Source organism: Chiloscyllium punctatum, chromosome 44 (genome assembly GCF_047496795.1).
Source record: "Chiloscyllium punctatum isolate Juve2018m chromosome 44, sChiPun1.3, whole genome shotgun sequence".
Classification (NCBI taxonomy): Eukaryota; Metazoa; Chordata; class Chondrichthyes; order Orectolobiformes; family Hemiscylliidae; genus Chiloscyllium; species Chiloscyllium punctatum.
Window position 1 is genome coordinate 2,294,175 of NC_092782.1, and position 22,886 is coordinate 2,317,060.

General features: G+C 39.3%; 1 protein-coding gene across 9 annotated transcripts in view; it reads right to left on the minus strand.

The window, feature by feature from the left end:
• The window catches only part of LOC140466665 (mucin-5AC-like), a 161,935-nt gene that overhangs the window by 87,125 nt on the left and 51,924 nt on the right, over nt 1-22,886 (minus strand). For 8 of the 9 annotated variants that reach the window (XM_072562100.1, XM_072562106.1, XM_072562101.1 and 5 more), the window contains exons 31-35: nt 16,650-16,709; nt 15,349-15,411; nt 7,324-7,383; nt 5,039-5,098; nt 3,547-3,906 (exon numbers count right to left, since the gene is read on the minus strand). In XM_072562100.1, coding sequence (XP_072418201.1) covers nt 3,547-3,906; nt 5,039-5,098; nt 7,324-7,383; nt 15,349-15,411; nt 16,650-16,709 — 603 coding nt within the window. The remainder of the gene's footprint in view (nt 1-3,546; nt 3,907-5,038; nt 5,099-7,323; nt 7,384-15,348; nt 15,412-16,649; nt 16,710-22,886) is intronic. The other variant, XM_072562103.1, reaches the window with a different exon arrangement.

Sequence of the window (22,886 nt, forward strand, 5' to 3'; positions counted from 1 at the left end):
GAGATAGATAATGATCCGATTGGGCATTCTCAGTATGGATTTATGAATTAGAAATAGTATTTGACAAATTTGATGGCATTTTTGAGCTTGTTCTGAACAAAGTTGATAAAAGAGAGACAATGGACATAGAGTACTCAAATCTTGCAAAGACTATCAAAAGGTTTCCCTAAGTGAGGCTGGTTATAACTACAGTATTCAAGCACGTGAAATAGGCATGATCTACTACCATTGATTAATAATTAGCTAACAAAGAGAGGAGAAATATATGGATCATCCTCACGTTGGTGGGCTCTGAGTAATGGGTTACTGCAAGGGTCAGTAACTGGACCCTATTAACAGGTGGGAACCAAATATAATATTGGCAAATTAGCAGGCACTGCAAACCTAAGTAAGAATATGTGCTGTGGCAAAGATATAAAGAGCTTTCAGAAGGATTTGGACAGACTTATTGAATAGGCAAGAACATGGCATAGGGCATAATGTGCAAATGTGAAATTATCTAATTTGTGATGAGAAACAAATGTGCAGTGTATTACTATCAAGGAGAGACATTGGAAACTTTAGATGCTCATAGGGAATGAGGAGTTCTTGTCAGTAAGTCACTGAAGAAAATGAGGATTGCAGATGCTGGAGATCAGAGCTTAAAAATGTGTTGCTGGAAAAGCGCAGCAGGTCAGGCAGCATCAAAGGAGCTGCCTGACCTGCTGCGCTTTTCCAGCAACACATTTTTAAGCAGTAAATCACTGAAGACTAACATGCAGGGGCAGCCAGTGTTATGGAATGTCGGTGTTAATCACAAGAGGATTTGAACACAGATAAAGTGAAATCTTGCTTCAGTTGTGTAGGAGCCTGGTTCAACTGCATCTTGAGCAGTGTCTGCAGTTTTGATCTCCTCACCTCAGAAAAGATGTTATTGCCATAGAGAGAGTGGAACAAAGGTTCAGGTCAGTGAGGAATAGATACAAAGGATCTTACAGTCGGGCCTGCATGACAGAGTGAGACTGACTGCCCTCATGACCTTCTCTCATCCCTTGATATGGTGATAGATCACCAGTTTTCGTAATATGTGACAATTATTTATGACAACCAAGTAGATGTTATTTCATAACACTATTATGATATGCTTTTCTCAAATGGTGATGCACAGATGGAGTTCCATCATGAGGAACATTGTGTGACAGCAACTCGTAAATCGATTATCACCAACTTCTGACTCACATTTCACTTCTAACAAAAACCTACGTCAGGAGCACTACTTCAAGACAAATATTGCCCAAAAAGGTACATCATAATGACCAAAGCTACAAGCAATATTTCAGTATATCATTATAAAAGAGTACGTGTGGGTACAAATTAAAGCCAAGCTTTGTTCAGTAACTCTCTGTGGCCTGTCATTGAGTAGGTTACAATCTACGTGTCAAGACAGTTCAAGAACAGAGTGGCAAACCACTGTTATTTACTGGGTATGGAGATGGTAGTAGTCCGTATTGGGAGAGTAGTTTCTATTGAGAATATGAAAACATTTGAATCAGCTACAATGTACACTGAGGTTCTTGGAGTCAGGATGACATTAACTTTCATGCAGCATGTATCGCTCTTAGTCTGTTCAGTAAAAGTAATTGAAGCAGAGAGTATGTAGTTATATTAATGCTCCTTAAAATGGTGCAAATGATGTCCTATATGTAACAATTGTTCTCATTGTCATGTAGGCGTAACCACATTAATAATGGATTTCTTGCAAATTAGTTTTTTATTAACGATGGGATCTCTGATTGAGATACTCATCCAGGTTGACCTCAACATTTCCAGATAAGCAATGGATCTGAAAATACCAGTGAAGCAACCCTGGCAATTCTACAGGAATCTGTTTAGACATTTACTGGGATCCCTCATCCAGACAGAGAAACCTTCAGGACAATTAGGAGTTCGGTAGACTAGCAAACTTTGGAGAGATAAGGAATGGCAAAAAATTGGATAAACTAGTCATGAAATTACACAAGTGAACAAAACAAGTTCAGCAATAGAAATGAAAGGTCTGTATCGCATCATATAAATCCATTTTTATCAACATTCAGATGCATTACATGGATTTACATTGAAGTTTGAAAAGTTCATCTCATATTCCTTATCTTATCTATGTGGCAGTTTTACAAGTATGTGCATCTACATACCTGGGCTAAAACGGAGAGGTGGTAAATAGTATCAAAGAAAATAATGCGAACTGTCCACTCCATGTAAATGATTATTGAATGTGCAACCTGCACATAGAGTCATAACACCATAAGACATAGGAGCAGAAAGTCGGACATTCAACCAATCGAGTCTGCTCCGCCAGTCAATCAGGGCTGATATTTCAATGTCAATTTCCCGCTTTCTCCCCATAACTTTTGATCCCCTTGGTAATCAAGAACCGATCTCATACCTACTGCAGGCTAAAGCAATGGTCCCATTTTTTTTTAAATGATCAGGCAATTGATTTGGAAGAGTTGTAACCCATCATGCCAAATTCTGAAGTAACTGCCTGGGCATTTTCAAAGCTTCCTCCAACCCTGCAAAACCGTTTGCTTAAATCCAGAAAAGTAGATGAAAGGAAAAATGGTGCTGAAAGCAAGAAATGGACAATTCATCCTCTTTCCGTGCCAGTTTATTTAATCAACTCAGAAGACAGGACCTGGGCAAAAAGCAAATTGGCAAACAGTCATTCACTGACAACTCAAATATAGAACTTGCTACTGCTGAGGATGCAAATCAGCAATTAAACAACTGTCATCTCAAGTTCATCATTGAACATCAAGGCAATTCTGAGAATCTGTTAACCATGTAACCTTTATTCTTCGAGACGACATCAGAAACTCTCCCCTTTAGATTTATCACCTGAGATTGTGCATGTGTTTAATGTCACTTATTCTGGATGTAGGTTTGCTTGCTGAACTGGAAGGTTCATTTCCAGATGTTTCGTCACCCTACTAGGTGACATTTTCAGTGGGCCTCCGGGTGAAGCACTGCTGATCACTCCTGCTTTCTATTTATATGTTATATTTATTTTCATATGTATTTCTATTTATTCACCAACCCAAAGAAACACAAACAGATAAATAGAAAGCAGGAATGATCAGCAGTGCTTCACCTGGAGGCCCACTGAAGATGTCACCTAGTAGGGTGACGAAACATCTGGAAATGAACCTACCAGCTCAGCGAGCAAATCTACATCCAGAACCTCAACCTGAGCTATAAATCTTCTCAAAACTCATTTTGTCACTTAGTCATTACTTCTTTCTCCGGGATAGTAGGTACTAGAATTTGACTCTCTTGCGCACAGTAAAACTCTATGATTCCCTCATTTTCCAACAGATTACGTTTAATTGAAAATTGTTTGCTGCATTGTAAACGAAAAAAATGTACTTGTTTTAATTTACTACAACAGCTTCAAAAGACGGGAGCTGATAGCCCTCTTCACTTGTTCTCAAAACCGAAAGTCGGACCTAAGGGTTCTCACTGTTTTTGCAGTAAAAATATCTTTTACTTGTCCATAACTGTCATATTTACCTGGAATGATGGTTGTAGAGGTGGTTTCTGGAAGACTTGTTGTTGTCCATTCTGTTGTTACGTGTGGCTCACAGCAAACTCGAATTTGATAGTCGTAGCAAAATCTTCTTCCTCCCAAACCACTTTCATTGAATGTACAGACAAGTCCTGTGTCTATATCACAGGTCACATTGTCTATTGATTGACTCACTGGCCACTCGGGGAAATCAACAAATTGGCACTGAATTTTATTAATTGTATCGGACAAGGAAGGACACAGTTCATCGCGCATTAAATCCAATAATTCAAAGTCCTCTGGGTTGATCTCAGAAGGTGTATTGTCATTAACCCAAGTGGACCATTCACCATTACATTCCTCCTCTGCAAAATAAGGAGAGAAGTCTTGATGAAACTTCCTTAATCAACTTAGTTAACAAGAAACTGAAAAAAGAAAATGGCTGTAGAATTTCTGTTAGATGGGTGAATTGCCACATCATAGTTTCATCAAATAATTTCACTACTACTGAGCATTAGTTCAGTGTAATATTTGACTGTTGGGACTGATGTAGTATCAAATTACTTGTCAAAGTAGGATTCTATTCGTAATATCAAAGATTAAGAGTGAACATGTTGAAATAAAGGTCTAAGAATAAATCCAAAGGCTGACTAACTGGATTTACTCTTGAGCTGTATGAGCTTGTCTAGGGATGACAAATATATTGGTCATCGAAAGCATGTTACTCAGTGAGATTATTCCTTTCCATTTGGATGGTAAAAACAATGACTGCAGATGCTGAAAACCAGATTCTGGATTAGAGTGGTGCTGGAAAAGCACAGCAGTTCAGGCAGCATCCGAGAAGCAGGAAAATCGACGTTTTGGGCAAAAGCCCTTCATCCTTTGCCTGAAACGTCGATTTTCCTGCTCCTCAGATGCTGCCTTTCCATTTGGAGTCTAGTGTGCTTCATTCATACATAAGGGATGTGTGTGTGGAGGTTATCATTCATTGCAAAATAATTTGTAAATCTACATCAATTTTTCACATACATTCATTTTCCATTAAATTCTATACAGATATACTGTACACAGAAACATATATTGGAATTATATGATGAGTGATTCACCACAGCTGTATCAAAATCCTGGAATTGTCTCTCTCTCTCTCTCAGTTACAGCCCTGTGTGTGTACCTACACCATGTGGTCCATAGCCAGTTAAGAAGATAGCTCAGCAGCACCTTGTTGAGGACAATTAGAGATGGGCAATAAATTCTGGTCTAGTCACCAACACCCACAACCAGTTAATAAGAAACAAAAGAAATACAATTACTAAAGCATTGCCTGAAGATTGCATTTTAATGAATACAGATGCAAAGATGAGAAACAAGAGAAGTAAATTTGCATGTAAAAATAAATTTCATATCTTGTTATTGTGTCTATTACAGACCACATATTTAAAGAAATAATACACTTATTGAGCACAACTTAATTCTCAGTATAAAACCATTGTCTCTTACCAAGTATGTAGCTGGTGCTAGATGTCCTTGTAGTTGGTGTCTCTGATGGTGTTGTTGTTTCTATGGATCAGAGAAAACATTTCAATGTGTTACACTGCACCCTCACACTCAGCAGATTCAAATTGAAAAATTGTCTTTCCTTTTGCATGTAGCCACGTGATACAATATCAAAACAGAAATTATTCTCTTGTAACTCAGTCTATCAATAAAATTATTTCAGTCCAGAGAGACCACACTATTTAATAACTCATACTTCATTGTAACATTGCTACAGTATCAGTGTTACTGGAATGATCATGTGGATTTGATGGAGTTTCTGTAAATGTTAAAAATATGTGGATGCTGCAGAAACTCAGCAGGTCTGGCAGCACCCGGTGAGAAAGAAACACAGTTAATATTTCAAGGCTGATAATGACTGTTATTCAGATCTGTGGTTTGCAACAGCCTGTGGCACATTCTCACATGAGAGAGATGCAAACCAAACTGATAAAGAATGGTACTGAAAATAGTCAAGCAACAATCTCAGCAATTGGGAGCACCTTGTGTGTAATCCTGTACAGAACAGAGAACAGAGAGTGAGCTGGAGATCCTCATGTTCAACATATTCAAATACTTGGCAATGCTGCTCAAGAGATATTTAAAGAGATTAGTTTGCTGGCCATGTCAACATAATTGTTTTCACGATGATTGCAGACAGCAGACTGCTTCTTAATAAGAATACCAGTATGGAAGTCTGGAATATGTAAATGCATAACAGCTCCTCATTAGTTTGACAATTCCATACAGACGTGAGAATCTTAGTCATGTTCTCATTACTCAATGTCGCTATATGGTGCAATGAGTATCAAGACAGCAGAATGTTAAATACATGAGTCCACGAGTAGCCCGTTGGTTCTCAGTCTCATTCCACTCATTGGGAGAAATTCAGCACCCTCCTCTGTGATGGGTTCAGTGGTGCTGGGGCAATTAATTGTGCTGCACAATAGTGGGTGATCACCTCACTTCTTGCCACCACACCAATTAGGTCCATGTCACAAGGACTCCGGTTCAGTTGTCAATTTCTTAACTGATTAATCCCCAGGACCTGATGTTCTACATGCCATGATGGAGAAGTAAATGCTATAGGGATAATCAATGCATTGGTGATTATCTTCCAAAACCCATTGGTTTTTGAATGATTCCTGCAGATCTGAAGCTAGCAAATATCACGACACTATTTAAGAAAAGAGTCTAAGACAAAACATGGAAGTATAACCCTGTTAACCTTATACCAGTACTAGGGAAAATGCTGGAAATTATTGTAAAGAATGGGATAAATAGAAACCTGATTGATAATAATCCGTTTGGGCATTGTCAGAAGAGATTTATGAATTGGAAATTATGTTTAACAAGCCTGTTGGTATTTCTGAACATTTCACAAACAAAATTGATAAAGGACAGCCTGTCGACATTATATATTCAGATCTTTGGAAGATTTTTGATAAAGTCCCCTGAAGGACTAGGTAAATTTATTCAAGTTTGTGGAGTAGGAGGTAATGTATGAGCTTTGTTTTAAAATTGGCTAACAAATGAAAAGCAGAGAGTAGGAATATGTAGATTATTCTCACGATGGCAGGCTGTGAGTAGCTGCTTGCTAGAATCTATTCTAAGCATGGGATACATAGAAGCCTGGGTGATAATGATCTGATTGGGCATTTTCAGCACAGATTTGTGAATTGTAAATCATGTTTGACAAACTTATATGCTTCAGTCATATATAAAAAGGAAGAAGTTGTGGAGGTTATTGCTCATTTGCTGAATTTATCTTCATTTTTCGCGTATATTTCTTTTCCATTAAATTATTTACAAAGATATACTGTGAACGGGACACCAAATCATATCTTAACTATATGATCATCAATTCACTATTGCTGGGTCAAAATCCTGGAATTCTCTTTCAGTTACCTCACTGTGTATGTACCTACACCACATGGACTGCAACCATTTAAGATGATAGCTCAGCAGCACTTTCTTGAGGGCACTTAGGGATGGGCAATAAATGCTGGTCTAACCAGGGATATAAATAGCCAATGAGAAATGAAAAGGAATACAATTCCTAAAGCATTGCCTGAATATTGCATCTTAATGAGATGCAAATATGTTTAGAATATCATATAAGAAAGTTAAATTTGGATCTAAAAATTAAATCGATATCTTATCATTTAGTTGATACCACACCACCTCGAGTTAGAAAATTCCCTTGTTGAGAACAACTTGGTCCTCAGTATAAAATTACTATCCCTTACTAGGTATGTAGCTGGTGGTAGATTTCGTTGTGGTCAGTCTCTCTGATGGTGTTGTTGTTTCTATGGTGCAGAGAAAACATTTCAATCGGTTACACAGCACCCTGGAGGTTCAACAGCATCAAATCTAAGAAATTTCTTTGTTTCTGTCCAATTGGCATAATATTTGCAAAAGTAAATTTTTGCTCCTACCTCACTCAGCTCAATAATATTTTCTTTGTTGGTTTTCAATCTCCACAGGTAACTTCTAACATTGGACAGCTACTTACTCAACTGATTATGGATGCTTCTGAAGGTACTCAGGTAATTACTGCCCAGCTTACCAATACTGCTGTTATTAAGCCACTGGTGAGCAGGAGCTTTTGACCCAAGAAGAAAGACAATCCACTCCACTAGCAGTACCTAAGGGTTCCCGGTTGGTGGTCATTTGATGGTACACAGCACCTTATGAACCTTCCTGACATCGGGAATGGCTGGGAGCTAATTGAAGGTCAATTCTAACCTTGGCTACTGTATTATTTGTCAATGTATTAATCCTCCTGGAAGTAGAATTTTCATTTAAACAGCATTAGTCCTAACTACATTTGTTCTCAAAGATTAATTCCCTGCATGTAACTATCATATTTGCCTGGAATAGTGGTGGTAGAGATGGTTTCTGGCAGACTTGTTGTCCATTCTATTACTGTGTGTGGTTCACAGCAAACTCGAATTTGATAGTCGTAGCAAAACCTTCTTCCTCCCAAACCACTTTCATTGAATATACAGACAAGTCCTGTGTCTATATCACAGGTCACATTGTCTATTGATTGACTCACTGGCCACTCGGGGAAATCAACAAATTGGCACTGACTTTTATTAATTGTATCAGAAGAGTAGGGACACAATTCATCGCGTAATGGATCTAATAATTCAAAGTCTCCTAGACCGATCTCAGAAGGTGTGTTGTCATTAAACCAAGGGGACCATTTACCATTACATTTCTCCTCTGTAAAATAAGGACATTAGACTTAATGATTCTATTCCATAATCAATTCACTTAACAAGAAAGACAAAGAAATTTGTTTCTATTTCTTTATAATCCTTGAGTTGTTTCCTCACAATTTCTCTGAAATATTGCATTACCTTAGAGCCAAAAATAAAAATTCTACACAATATTTGACTGCTTGATGGACCTTGATAACCACTTATTTCTGTATGATTCAGTCACAGAGAGTAACAGCATGCCTTCCACAAGTTGCTTGATATGACTTTACAACCTCAGTGTTACCTATGTGTAATAAATATAACTGATCCCTGAAAGTGCATTACTTAATGAGATTATATTATTTATAATGTTAAACCATACCCATTTCAATTGAGGCCTAGCTTGTTGTGGTGGCATATGAGGGATATGGGTGTGGATGGTAATGCTCTCAGCAAAATCATCCATTAATCCATGCCAACTTTCAATTTCCATTCTGTTCCCATTAACGGAAAATAGGAACACAATTTCCCATATTTGGGAAATTTGTCATAAAGGTTGCAACTTAAAATGAGAAGAGATGCAAACAAGTTTTTAAGCATCAGGGAGTGTGCAAATTGTCTGGATTTGTTGTACCAAGAGGCAATAATACCCCTTTGGGTGCTGTGTTCTGATTTGCTCAGTGTCCAGGGACAGGTGAGTGAGACAGCACATGGGTCCCAGTGGGTCAGATTCTCAGTCTTTGCAGTTGTCCAACAGCTTTGAAATTCTTTCAGCTTGTATCATTGTGAGAGGGGTCTGCAGCAGGATTGACATAACTGACTAGTACAGCATGGTGCAGGAAGTCTTGTGAATGCTAATAAGAAAAGAGTATGTAGTGGTAGAAAGGAACCATCCAGTCAGAGGGATTGATACCATTCTGCATAGAAAACAGCATGAGTTCAGCACTATATTGACTTCCCAACACCAGGGTTAGAATTCCTGTCAACATGCTCCACGTCTGGAGCAATGATAAAAGCAAGACATAAGGGAAGGTTCTGCATAGTCAGTGGGAGGAGTGAGGCAACAAATTAAGAAGCAGAATATCAATGGTCATAATCCCAAGATTATTATTTGAGCCACATGAAAATTGGCAAAAGGCAAAAATATAAATGAGAGAGATAAATGCATTGCTCAAAAACTGGTTTTGAAGAAGTGAGTTCCAGTTCGTGGGTCATTGGTATCAGTGCTGGGGAAAGTGGGGACTGTATTTTTTTTTAGATTAGATTCTCTACAGTGCGGAAACAGACCCTTTGGCCCAACAAGGCCACACCAACCTTCTGAACAGTAACCCACCCAGACCCATTTCCCTCTGACTAATGCGGCTAACACTATGGGCAATTTAGCACAGCCAATTGACCTGCATATCTTTGGAATGTGGAAGGAAACCGGAGCACCCGGAAGAAACCCATGCAGACACGGAGAATGTGCAAACCCCACACAGACACAGTCGCCTGAGGCTGGAGTCAAAACTGGGACCCTGGTGCAGTGAGGCAGCAGTGTTAACCACTGAACCACCGTGCCGCCCATGGTATTGTTGGGTCTGTTTCCACCTGAACCACAGAGAGACCAATATTCTTGAGCTAAAAACAATGGCTGCAGATGCTGGAAACCAGATTCTGGATTAGTGGTGCTGGAAGAGCACAGCAGTTCAGGCAGCATCCAAGTGATTTTGAAGCTACTTGGATGCTGCCTGAACTGCTGTGCTCTTCCAGCACCTCTAATCCAGAATATTCTTGAGCTGTCTAACTAGGGAAGAAGAGAGGGTTGTAAACAATATAGTGAGAGCAGGGGATCCAATATAGCAAGGTACAGTAAATCAAAGAGTAGAGACCGTTAGAAGAGAAACACATAAATGCAGGAAATGATAAATAGACCATGACAAGAAGGGACAGACACTACGAACTCAGAGTAAGTCAACAGTTAAGGCTAAAGGTTAAAATGAAATTCAAAAGTGAAACTAAGGACTGTGCACATGAATGCACATGCATTTAAAAGTAAACAGATGAACTGAGAGCACAAACAGAAATAAACAAGTTTGACCTGAAACCATAACAGAGACAGAGCTGCAAGATGAGTTTGGTTGCTTCCAGAATACTGAAAGCTTCAGGACATTAAGAAAGAAAAGGAAGCTAGGAAATGCTGTAAGGATGACTCTGTTACTAGAGGTATCAGCTAAGTTCATTAAAAAAATGTTGAAATGATTTGGGCACGGATAAGAAAAAAGCAATAAGTCATTTGTGGGAGCGTTGTATAAGAACCTAACACCCACGTTGGGTGTGTTACGTACTAATGAGAAAATGATTTGCCAGACAGAGTCCAGGTAAATGATTTTCTAATCAGAGATTTATTCCGTATGCACACCACAAAACCAAAACACTGATTTCTTGCTCTTCACATATACACACCCAATTGTCACCCCATTAATTAACATACAACCATTACCTGTGCTCTCGATCCATTCAGTCGCAGGTATACTTGCCAGAACCTACTACTGTAGATAACAATAGGATGTAACATAAAGGGAGAGATAATGGCAGCTTGTCTGAAAGGAATGGTGTTGATCAAGGGGGATTTTAATCATGATATAGACCAGAAGATCCAGGTCAGCAAAAGTAGCCCAGATGAAGAATTCATAAAATGCTTTCAGAATAGTTTCTTAGAATAGCATGTTCTGAACACAACCAGATCAGGCTACAGTAGACCTGGTACTGTGCAATGACATTAATTAGTGCCCTCAAAAAGAGAGACTGCCCTTATGTAACAGCTATCAAGATCAGTCTGAGGAAGAGAAGAATGGGTCCAATACTAATTTAAAAGCATAAATAAAAGCAATATGGACATGAAAGCAGAGTTGGTTGGAGTGAATAAGCAAATTTGGTTGCAGGATAGCTCAGTATAAATGCAATGGCTGGCATTTAAGGGGATATTTCAGAATTCAAAAAATAAGGAGGGATATACAGGCATCAGGGGCAGTCCAGAAGAGGTTCACATTGTTGAGTTCGGATATAGAGGGTTAACCTCGTTACAAGGAGAGGTTGAGTAGGCTATACCTGTAGTCTTTGGGAGTACAATGTAGAAAAATGAGAGGCGACCTTATTGAAATATCCAAGATTCTTAGGGGATTTGACAGGGTAGAAGTGGAGAGGTTATTTCACTCAGCAGGAGAGTCCCAGACCAGAGCGCATAATCTCATAATGAGGGGTCACCCATAAAAGGTAGAGATGTTGAGAAATTCCTTTAGTCAGAGGGTAGTGAATCTGTGGCATTCTTTACCGCAGAAGGCTGTATGTAAAGGCTGCGTCATTAAGTCTGAGTTAGACAGATCTTTAACCAATAAGAGAATCAAGGCATATAGGGAAAAGGACAAAAATGGAGTTTAGGCTTACCAGATGAGCCAATGATCTTATTAAATGGCAGAGCAGACTTGATGGGCAGAATGGCCTACTTCTTACAGTCTTACGCAATCTAACAAGAAAAACTCTAAAAGATAAACCATCGATGGATAACTAAAAAGGTCTAACATGGCATTGACCATAAAGAAAATGTATAACATAGCGCAAAGACAAGTGGTAGGTTAGAAGATTGGACAAAACATTAAAAAGTATAGAAAATTAATAAGCAGGCAAAATTTAGAGTATAAGACATACAGAATACAAGTAACATCTCAGAAGTATTGCAAAATCAGGAGACATAGAGGGACAAATTCAGATGCGTTACAATCATTGGAGAAGTGATACTGAGTAAATTGTTTGAGCTGCAGGTTATTAAATGTTTGGGTTCTGATACACCTCATCCTAGCCTCTTAAAATAAGTAGCTCGTGAACTAGTTAATGAATTGGTTTTAATTTTGCAAAACACTCTGGATTTAGCAAAAGTTAGGAGAAAGAGAGGGTAGCTAGGGAAAGTATAGTTCCACTCAAGGAAAAAGGAGAAATTTATGGTTGAGACAAATCAAGTGTGTGAGGTCCTTTGTGAGTAATTTGCAGCATTATTCACCAAGGAGAGAGACATGGATGATAGTAAGATTAGGGAAGGGGTATGTTGATATTCTAGGGCATGTCGATAACAAGGAGGAGGTGGTGTTGGGTATCTTTAAAAATGTTAAGATAGATAAATTCCCAGGTACCTAATGGGATCTATCCCAGGTTACTGAGGGAGGCAAGGAATGAAATTGCTGCGACCTTGACAGAGATATTTATATCTTCTTTAGCCACAGGTGAAGTCCCAGAAGACTGGAGAATAGCCAACGTTGTTCCTTTATTTAAGAAGAGCAGATGGGACAAACCAGGAAATTTTAGACATTGAGCCTTACATCACTGGTAGGGAAATTATTGGAAAAGACTTTTAGAGACAGGATTTATTTGCATTTGAAAAGAATGGAAGTATTAAGGATAATTAGCATGGCATTATGCGGGAAGGTCTTGTCTCAGAAATTTGATTGAGTTTTTTAAGGAAGTGGCGAAGATAGTTGATGAGTGTGGGGCAATAATGTTGTCTACATGGACTTTACTAAAGCATTTGACAAGGTCCCCCATCAAGGCTTGCTCAAAGACAGAGGTAGTTGTGGAGAGGTGTTTCTCTGACTGGAGGTCTGTGGCCAGCAGTGTTCCACAATGATCAGTGCTGAGATCCTTGTTGCTTGTGATATATATAACTGACCTGGATGGAAATGTCGGTGGCCTGATTAGTAAGTTTGCACATGGCACAAAAATTGTTGGAGTTGTGGATAGTGAGAAAGGTTGTCAAAGGATACAGCAAAATATAGATTGGTTGGAAAGTAGGGCAGGGAAATGGCAGATGGAATTTAATCTGGACAAGATTAAGGTGATACATTTTGGAGTGTCAAATGCAAGAGGGAAGTATACAGAAAATGACAGGAGCATTGATATATAGATGGATCTCAGGGTGCAAGTCCATAGGTCTCAGAAAGTACCAATACAAGTGGATAAGGTAGTAAAGAAGGCATCAGGGAGGACATTGAGTACAAACGTTGGTAGGTCATGTTGCAACTGTATAAAACTTTAGTTAGGCCACATTTGGAGTATTGTGTGCAGTTCTGGTTGCCACACTATTGAAAGGATTTGGAAGCATTGGAGAAGATATGAAAGAGATTTACCAGGATGTTGTCTGGATTGGAGTGTATTAGCTATAAGGAGAGGTCAGACAAACTTGGTCAGAAGTTAAGGGCCAACCTATAAGATGTATATAAAACATGAGAGGCATGGATCAAGTGGATAGTCAGAGTCTTTTTCCCAGGGTAATAATGTTAAATTATAGCGGGCTGAGCTTTAAAGGTGACAAAGGGAAATTTTATAGTTGCTAGACAACGGTTTTACATAGAGGGTAGTGAGTGGGTGGAATGCACTGCTATAAGATCTGATACAAGCAGATATGATAGCAATGTTCAAGAGGCAGTTAGACAGACAGATGACCCGGCAGGGAATACAGCAATTCGGACCATGTGCAGGCAGGTGGGATTTTAGAAGGTCCTTTTCCTGTGCTTTATTATGTTCTTTTAGAAGATAGCAAATGTAACTCCTTTGTTCAAAAGAGCAGAAGTCAGAAAGCAGGAAACTGCAGGATATTGTTTCAATATCTGTTAAAGGGGATATGTTAGGAGCCGTTATTAAACAAAACATTGCAGCAGAATTTTTAGATAAGATCAAAGTAATCAGGCAGAATTAACATGATGTTTTTAAAAGGGGAAATCACCTTCAACTGATCTATTGGAGTTCTGTAGGGGAAGTATCTTCAGAAAGAGGAACTAGTGGATGTAATGCACTTAGAACTCCTGAAGGGTTTTGATAAAATGCCACGTCAGAGATTAATGCTGAAAATGAAACTCATGGTTTTGGGGTAGCATATTGACATCGTGATAAGATTAGGAGAAAGTGAAGACCGCAGATGCTGGAGATTAGAGTCAAGAGTGTGGAAAAGCACAGCCGGTCAGGCAGCATCCGAGGAACAGGAAAATCAATATTTCGAGCATAATCTCTTCATCAGGAATCAGGAATGGTTATAAGATTATCTGGCTAATAGGAAGCAGAAAATAGGCATGTGCTAGTCTTTATTCAGGTTGACAGAATGTATTGAGTGGTGTGTCACAGGAATCAGTGCTGGGACCTCAAAATGACTTGGATGAAGGGACAAAGATGCGGTTGCCAAAATTTCTTGATAAACACAAAGATGGATAGGAAAGTGATTTATGAAGAGGACATAAGGGAGTTACAAAACTATATTAAAACTGAATGGGAAAAGATCTAGAAGATGGAGGCTTATGTGTGAAAATATGAAATTATACATTTTAGCAGAAAGAATAAGCAGCATATTACCTTCATAGTGAGAAATTACAGAGCTCTGAGATGCAAAGGGATCTAGGTTTCATAGTGCATGAATGTAAGGACAGCAAGTAATTCAGAAAGCTAATAAAAATGTTATCATTTATTGCATTGATATTGAATAGAAAAGGAGGGAATAAGCTTTAATATACCAGCAAAACCATATTTACAGTACTGTGTACAGGAGCAGTCGTCTTATTTAATCAATATAAATAGATAGGCTGGTATCTTTTGCCATTTAGAAGAATGAGATGCAACTTGATTGAAATGATAAGATCCTGAGGGGTTGTGACAGGGGATGTTTCTTTTTGAAGAAGAATTTAAAATTAGGGGTCCTGCTTAACAATAAGGAATTTAAAACAAAGACAAGTTTTTTTTATCTCATACCAGGCTGTGAGTCTTTGAAATTCACTTTTTGAGCAAGTGGCGGAAGCAGAGTTCTTGAATAAGGCAAAGGTAATTCTTAATATACAGATGGGTGAAAAGTTGTCAGGAGTTGAGGGGGGTGGGGAATATGGATTTAAGGTTACAATCAGAACAGCCATCCTATTGTGAAGTAACCGAGCAAGACGAGGGACAGAATAGCCTATTGCTGTTCCTTATTTGTAAGTTCATTTAGCAATGGAGTTCAAAGACAACATCTTTATTCAGAAACTTGATCCTCAGTATAAAAACACTGTTCCTTACCAGGTATGTAGGTGGTGGTAGATGTCATTGTCGTCGGTCTCTCTGGTGGTGGTGTTGTTGTTTCTATGCAGCAGAGAAAACATTTCAACCGGTTACACAATACACTGAGGCTAAACAGAGTCAAATCTTAAAAACTTTCTTTCCTTTGCATGTAGCCAACTCCAGCAATTGTAAATTTGAAATTGTTCTCTTCTATTGTATTCTGCTCAATAAAATTATTTTAGCTAACCACAACTAATCAATAACCCTTATACTCAGTATAACATACCATCTATACAAGAGTTGCTGGAAATGTTAGTCTGCATTAGCCAGTGGCACATCCTCACGTTAGACAGGTGTGTACTGGAGTGATAAATAATGGTCCTGAAGATACACATGCAGAGTACAATTATGTATTACCCCCTCACCCAACACCTACCATATGCTTGAAAGCTGAAAATGTATCATTTAGTAAGAATATATTATAATACACCATTCTCACTTGGAGCTTTATATGCCAGGGGCATATAAGGTGTAGTGACTGGAATGAGGGCCAGGTGGACCTCATAGAATACAGCCTGTTGTTAACCTGGAGCCAATCAGGGAGCCTGGCTGACAGATAAAAACAGAAGTCTCTTTGATTTAATTCCTGCCCTCCCCTTCACGGTTTGATCACGCAGCATTGCTCTTTGAGAAGGGCACTACTTGTCACTGACCACTTGGGTGTTTCCTTAAAAGAAAAAAAACAGGAGTCTCAGAGATTCTCCTCATTCTAAGGATTAGTTCTTAGCTAGCTGGTCAGAGTCTGCGGACTGGGCACATGTAAAGAAAGGGTGACTTGGTGACAGGATGCCAGTCTCTGTGGAGTTATTTCATAAGGAATGTTTTTTTAACCATTCATGGAATGTTTACGTTAATGGCTAAACCAGCATTTATTTCCTATCCCTAATTCCCAAAGTGCAATTAAGAATCATCCACATTGCTGTTAGTCTGGAGTCACCAGGTGAGGACAGCAGATTTTCTTGTCTAAAATGTGTTAATGGTCATGGAATTTGATGCATGTTGATAAATAATTCATCAACAGGTATCAGATTCCTGACTTGTATCCTGTTCTGCCAAATGTCATGACAGAAACACAATTTCCATAAGTTAGTAAATAGTAAAGGCATAAACATTTTTTAAAGTAAAAAATTAGAAAGGAAACTTGACAATTAAAGTGTGGAGGGTATAGTTTGTTGCCTATTGAATGAGGGACCACATGCTGAATAACAATTCACTTGTGGAAACGGGATAATGGAAAATATAAAAGCCCTATAACTTACCTAGTATGTAGCTGGTGGTAGATTTGGTTGTAGATGGTATCACTGGTAGCTGTGTTGTTTCTATAAAAGAGGAAAATATTCCATGAGAAAGTTCAGCTATCTGAAAGGTACATTGTGGTTTTAATCCACCTGGTGTTTCCTGAAATGTGAAGCATCACCAAAATTTCCTGTTTTACTGAAGACTTCTCAACACATGTAGCCCACTAAAAAAAGATTTGCAAATCTGAAATCTATTCACTTTTCACTAAACTATGCTCAATGTCCCTTACATTCAGATTATTAATTCCAGAAAAAGACTTCCTGGAATTGTCAGGTAGGTTGGGGTGTCAGTTCTGTAATATTACTTCCAAGTGTCTAGTGGAATCAATAGTCAGAGCCACATTGACCTGATTTGCCCAGATAAATTGTGGTTTTGAAAATATTCAGGCAAACACATTGGAAAGAAATGTGATGATCATGGATGTAAGATCCATGCGCTTTTCTCTTTGTGTACCAGCCTCCAAATAAACATCATCTATCTGCAATGCCAAGGCAGTGGGGACTCTCAGTGTACCAACTCTTTATGCCAACGCTGTCCCCTCCTCTGGCCTTGTAAGTGTCAAGTGAAGCTTTCCCCAATTATAATGCCATTTTTGAACTTCCAGCAGAAGCCATTTCATGGCCTGATTTATGAACCTTTTGCTACTCTCAGAGTTGAGAGCAGTATACCATTTGAGTGATTTTTGATCCCCCGGATTTGCTTTAACCAAGGAACATAGAATGAGCTACTATGAATCTCTGATTATTATTAATTTCTGGAAAAAAAAGTATTTTTATTAAATTTGTCATGGGATGTGGGAATTGCTGGTCAGCGTCTAATGCCCACTACTATTGCCCCTTGTTTTGAATGGCATGTGAGGGCCATTTCAGAGGGCAGTTAAGAATCAATCGCAACTGAGAGTCTGGAGTCACATGCCAGCCAGCTGAGGTTAGGACAGCAGATGTCCTCCTCACTACTGAGCCAGAAGGGGATTTTACAACGATTAACAATGGGTACCTGCTCATCACTAGACGAGCTTTTTTTTTGAAATCACATTTCAGAACCTGTTGTGGTGGGAATCAAACTCATTTCCCTTGAACATTAAGCAGGAGTTGTGGATTACCATTCTCACTCTACTACCACCCCCACCTTGTGCTTTAAAATACATCAAAAAATACTATTGACTTTTGACAAAAGTCAGCTGGGTGACTGAGATGTAAAATACAGTGATAAATTATGAATAGCATAATTATGAATAGCATAAAAAGATATAAAAGAGACTGAAGGGGCAACATTTTCATGCAGAGGGTGGTACGTGTATGGAATGAGCTGCCAGAGGATGTGGTGGAGGCTGATACAATTGCAACATTTAAGATGCATTTGGATGGGTATATGAATAGGAAGGGTTTGGAGGGATATGGACCGGGTGCTGGCAGGTGGGACTAGATTGGGTTGGGATATCTGGTCGGCATGGAGGGGTTGGACCAAAGGGTCTGTTTCCATGCTGTACATCTCTATGACTCTCTGAATCTATGTTATTTCCAGCCATATTGTCTCAAATACATCTCATTAACTACCCTCCTAATCCCTATTGGCAGCTGAGGAAAGAGCTGTCCTTTAGCTTTTATTCATTTGTGTGTGTCACTGGCTGGATGAGCATTTACTGCTCATCTCAATAGCCAAAAGCACAGTTAAGAGTCAACCTGGAGTCACATATAGGTCAGACCATGTAAAGATGGCAAATTTCCTTCCTCAACAACATTAGTGAACCAGGTGGGTTTTTCCTGACAATCAACAATGGTTTTGTGGTCATTATTGAACTTTTATTTCCAGATTATTATTAATTCAAATTATACCATCTGCCATGGTAGGATTTGAACACAGGCCCCCAGAACATTACCTGGGTCTCTGGATTAATATTCCAGTAATAATACCATAAGGCCATTTGCTACCCATTCCATCTTGACAACAGTAGAGGCCAGATACTGCCAGCCTGCCCTTGGGTCATTATGGTCTCAACTATCTAGAGGAATGCCCAGAAATGGGGTAAGATGATCAATGAGCTTCTCCACTCCACCAAGGAAAGAGCTTCCTCTCCATCAGTCTCTCTTTACCACTGCGCACACTTCCCTCCAACATTTGTGCTTTTTCACTCTCAATACATCATTCATTCCTCAATCACAATCACACACCCCTAGACCAGACACCACCAAATCTGCATGCCCTGTACACTCCCTACACATTTCCTTGAACTAACAGCAGTGTTACACACTTTCATTTCACTCAATCCCTATCTTTCTGTCATTCCAGGAGAAAACAGCCCAAAAATAGGACAGTAAGAGTCAACACATGTGGTGTGTTGCCCAACATTTTGCTCCTCAGCCCTGTGGAAAGAGGACCTTGACTGCCGAGTGGCAGACTGACCATGTTCAAGCCTCTGGACCGAAAGCAATGGTGAGACATGACGTTGTTTCCCTTCCCTTGATGTGACAGAGGAGTGCTGACAGCAATGGACAAGCTTCCCAGCTCTTTTTCCTGAGCTTAATGACAAGGCAACATAAAAGCAATGTGAGCCCGGTAGCTCTAGTTAAGGAGGCAAAGTGTGAAAAGGCAAAGGAAAGGTGAGGCGAAGCAGGATGTTGTCAACATCCAGGTGGGAGCCAAGATGAGTGAGCAGCAAGAGAGCAAGTGAACTTCCCGCAGGTGCAGCTTGGTCCAGTCTGTGAGCTGGGTGCCTGTCCCAGTGTGCAAAGTATTCTTGAACTGGCACTTCAATATTAGTTACTGATGCCCCTTAGTACATCTCCAAAGTGCAGAAACGTCTTCTAGCTGGATTAGAAAAGAGGTGGAAAGACAAGCACTGAGTTTAACATGCGAGTTGTCCAGAGGAATATAAAGAGATTGAGTGGATGGGTAAAACAGATAGAATCTAATGTGTGTGGAAATGCAAGGTCATTCACTTTTCAGGAAGAATACAGGAGCTGAATATTATTTAAATGGAGAAAAACTACAGAAAGCAGCTGTTTGGAGACATTTGGGATCGTCATGTATGAATCACACAAAACTAGCATTGAAGTTCACAGAGAATAGAGAAGACCAATGAACCATTGGCCTCATTTCAAAGAGAATGAGGTATAAAAAGAGAAAAGTCTTGCTAAAACTATGCAAGGCACTAGTCAGACCACACCCAGAACATTATGAAGAGTTTTGGTCATTAGGTAAGCAAAGATAGACTGGCATTGAAGGCAGTCCAGAGAAGGTTCATTTAGGTTGATTCCAGGTATGGAGAGACTATCTTATAAGGTGATTTTGCATATGTGGTCTGTACACATTGAAGATTAGAATAATGACAGGTGACCTTATTGAAACAAACACAATTCTTAGGAGGCTTAACAGAGAGGGTATTTCCTGTTGTGGGAGACACTAGGAGTACAGGACATAATCTCAGAATAAAGGGTCACACATTGAAGACAAAGATGAGAAGGAATTCCTTCTTTCACAAGAGTGAATCTGTGGAATTCTTTACCACAGTAAATTTTCAAGATTAGATTGTTTAAGAGTATTCAAGGCTGAGATTGACAGATTTTTAAGTCAGCAAGGGTTCAAATGTTCCAGGGGTTAGGCAACAAAGTGGAGTTATTAGATTAGCTATGACCTCACTGAATGGTGGAGCAGACTTGATGGACTGAATGGCCTACATCTGTTCCTATGGTTTATGGTATGATGGAAAAGCGCCATGAGGGGATTGGGAGGCTGGCAACAGTCAGATACCAGCATCCATAAATGTGGATACATGCAGCTGGATTCCTGAAATGTGTCCTCAGAAGTTGTTACTGAATATCCGTAATGGCAGCCCAAAGGAGCAAAGAGTGAGCTGAAGTTACCATGTACCTGCTTTGACTTTCAGGTCAGGAACTCTCAAATTCCAGTTTCCTCAAGATGTGGTAGGAAAGGACAGGAAGTTGTATATTAATGAAATGAGATTTGCAGTTAATGAGGTTGACAACAAACAATCTGTTAATAGGCAACTCACTGCTCCCTAGTGAGAAACATGTTTCAACACCCAGAACAAGATCCTCACCAAGTTGGAAAAGGCCTTGCTGGTTTTCTCATTCATGTTTCCCAGATTTCTCAGCATGGCCCAGGTCATTCAGGCCCCTATAGTATTCGTCCAAGATTAAAAACTCAAACTTGAAAAACAATATTGTTCTGAGCACAATGATTCTCAATACATTTAGCTGATGGATCCTGATATGGTCACATTATTGTTAACATATTCACTAATGTTAGGAGTGCTTTAACCTGGTAGTACATTTGATTAAGAAAAATCTTTCTTCTCTATCCAATTTATAGGTGACAGCACTACGATGTCACTTTTGTAAAAGATGATGATGTATTTCCTTTTGCTATATTTTTTCTCTCAGTTAAGCATATTTTTCTCCAATGTGACAAAAGCATATTCATTTCAAAAGCTTCAACTACTTATCAGTATTATTGATTGCCACATACAGCTTAATACAGGTAAGCATGTTCTCCTCAAGATAAATAGCTGGCAATTTGAAATTACCGGAGGTTGTAGGCAGGCCAGTCGTGAGGGATCCTGTAGCAGGCTCACAGCAAGCACGAATTCTGATGTAAGAACATTGGTTGGCATCCAGTAAATCATCATCATTGTCGGAAGGAATAGGTCCCACATCTTCTTCACAGGTTTTATTGACTTCTGATTCACTTAGTGGCTCAGGATTTATGATGCATTGACACTCAATATTACCAATCTTATAAAATGTGGTAGGACACAGTTCATTGCGTATATAGTCAAGTGATGCAGAATCATTTGGATCTACATTTATTATTATGTAGTCATCAGACCAAGAAGACCAAATGCCATTACAAGGCAATTCTGCAGCAGAAAGAATTTAATTTTTAATCCATCTTTAAGTTTGATACTTATCAGGAAGTACACACAAGGATACAGCACTTCAAGGCTTGTGCTTCTAGACAAATTGCAAAAGATTGTATTTTGTTTGTATAGTAGCCAACTCGCAGCACAGTAGTGTCCCCCCCCCCACACCCCCCCCACACCCCCCCCCGGTATCCGTGAGGGATACATTCCAAGACCTACCGCAGAAGCCCAAAACGGCGGATAGGTGCGAACCCATTTGTTTCAATGGGAAACGTACCTACCCAGCAGCCTCCTGGTTCCTGGTTTTGGAACGTTTCCTATAATATGTTCGGGCTGTGGTAAACCGCGGGTAATTAAAACCGCGGAAACCGGACCCGTGGATATGGAGGTCGCTCTGTACTTTCCCATTAGTCATACACAGAATAACAATTGTCACAGCGTGAGATCACATCAAAGATTTTGTAAGGTTATAATGCTTTTCTGCTCATATGCAAGCAACAAGATTGTCCAATCTTTGTCAGAGAAAAAAAGTACAAGAAAGAAAGACTTGCATTTACAACAGCACATTTAGGACCACAAGGCATCCCAAAGTGCTTTACAGACAATTAAGTACATTTTTTTCAAAATGTAGTCACAATCATAATCCAGAAAATACAATCATCAATTTGCAAACAGCAGGGTCCACAAACCACAATGTAATAACAAGCAGATGACATGACAGGCCTACACAAAGGGAAAGAGGATCCTGATGGGGGAAAAGCTTTTTGACAAACAACGGAACAAATTTGACAACCGCTCAAATCTGACAGTCATATATGAAGTCATTATGAAAAGGGATGGAGATGGCCCCTTCAACACTCCATCAGACCATCCCTCTAATTGTACTATTGCTTAAAGAATGTGCACTTTTGCTTCATGTCACAGCCTATTTTCTTACTATTTCTGAACATGACAGATCTGTCTTTCATGGTTGGATCAAATGCCCTTGTAGCAGGTTACAGTGTTCTCCATTTGCTCACAGATTACCTAAGAAGGCAGCTCCTTGTTTTTATTGCCAAACTGATGGACCATGGCCTACAAAACTGTTGGCATCATTTAGGGTGTGCTGACCGATAATTTTAGTTTGGATTTAATTTATAACTGTCAGGGGCTAAGAGAAGATTGCCCAGACCAATTGTTATATTGACTCATGCAGAACCAGTCAAGGGAGTAAGGCTGTAAGCCAATGATAAAAGAACAATTCTGCCAAATTGCTTTTCAAGTATTTTGAAAGTCAGTATACACACCGAGTAGCAACAATCTGGAACCTAGTACT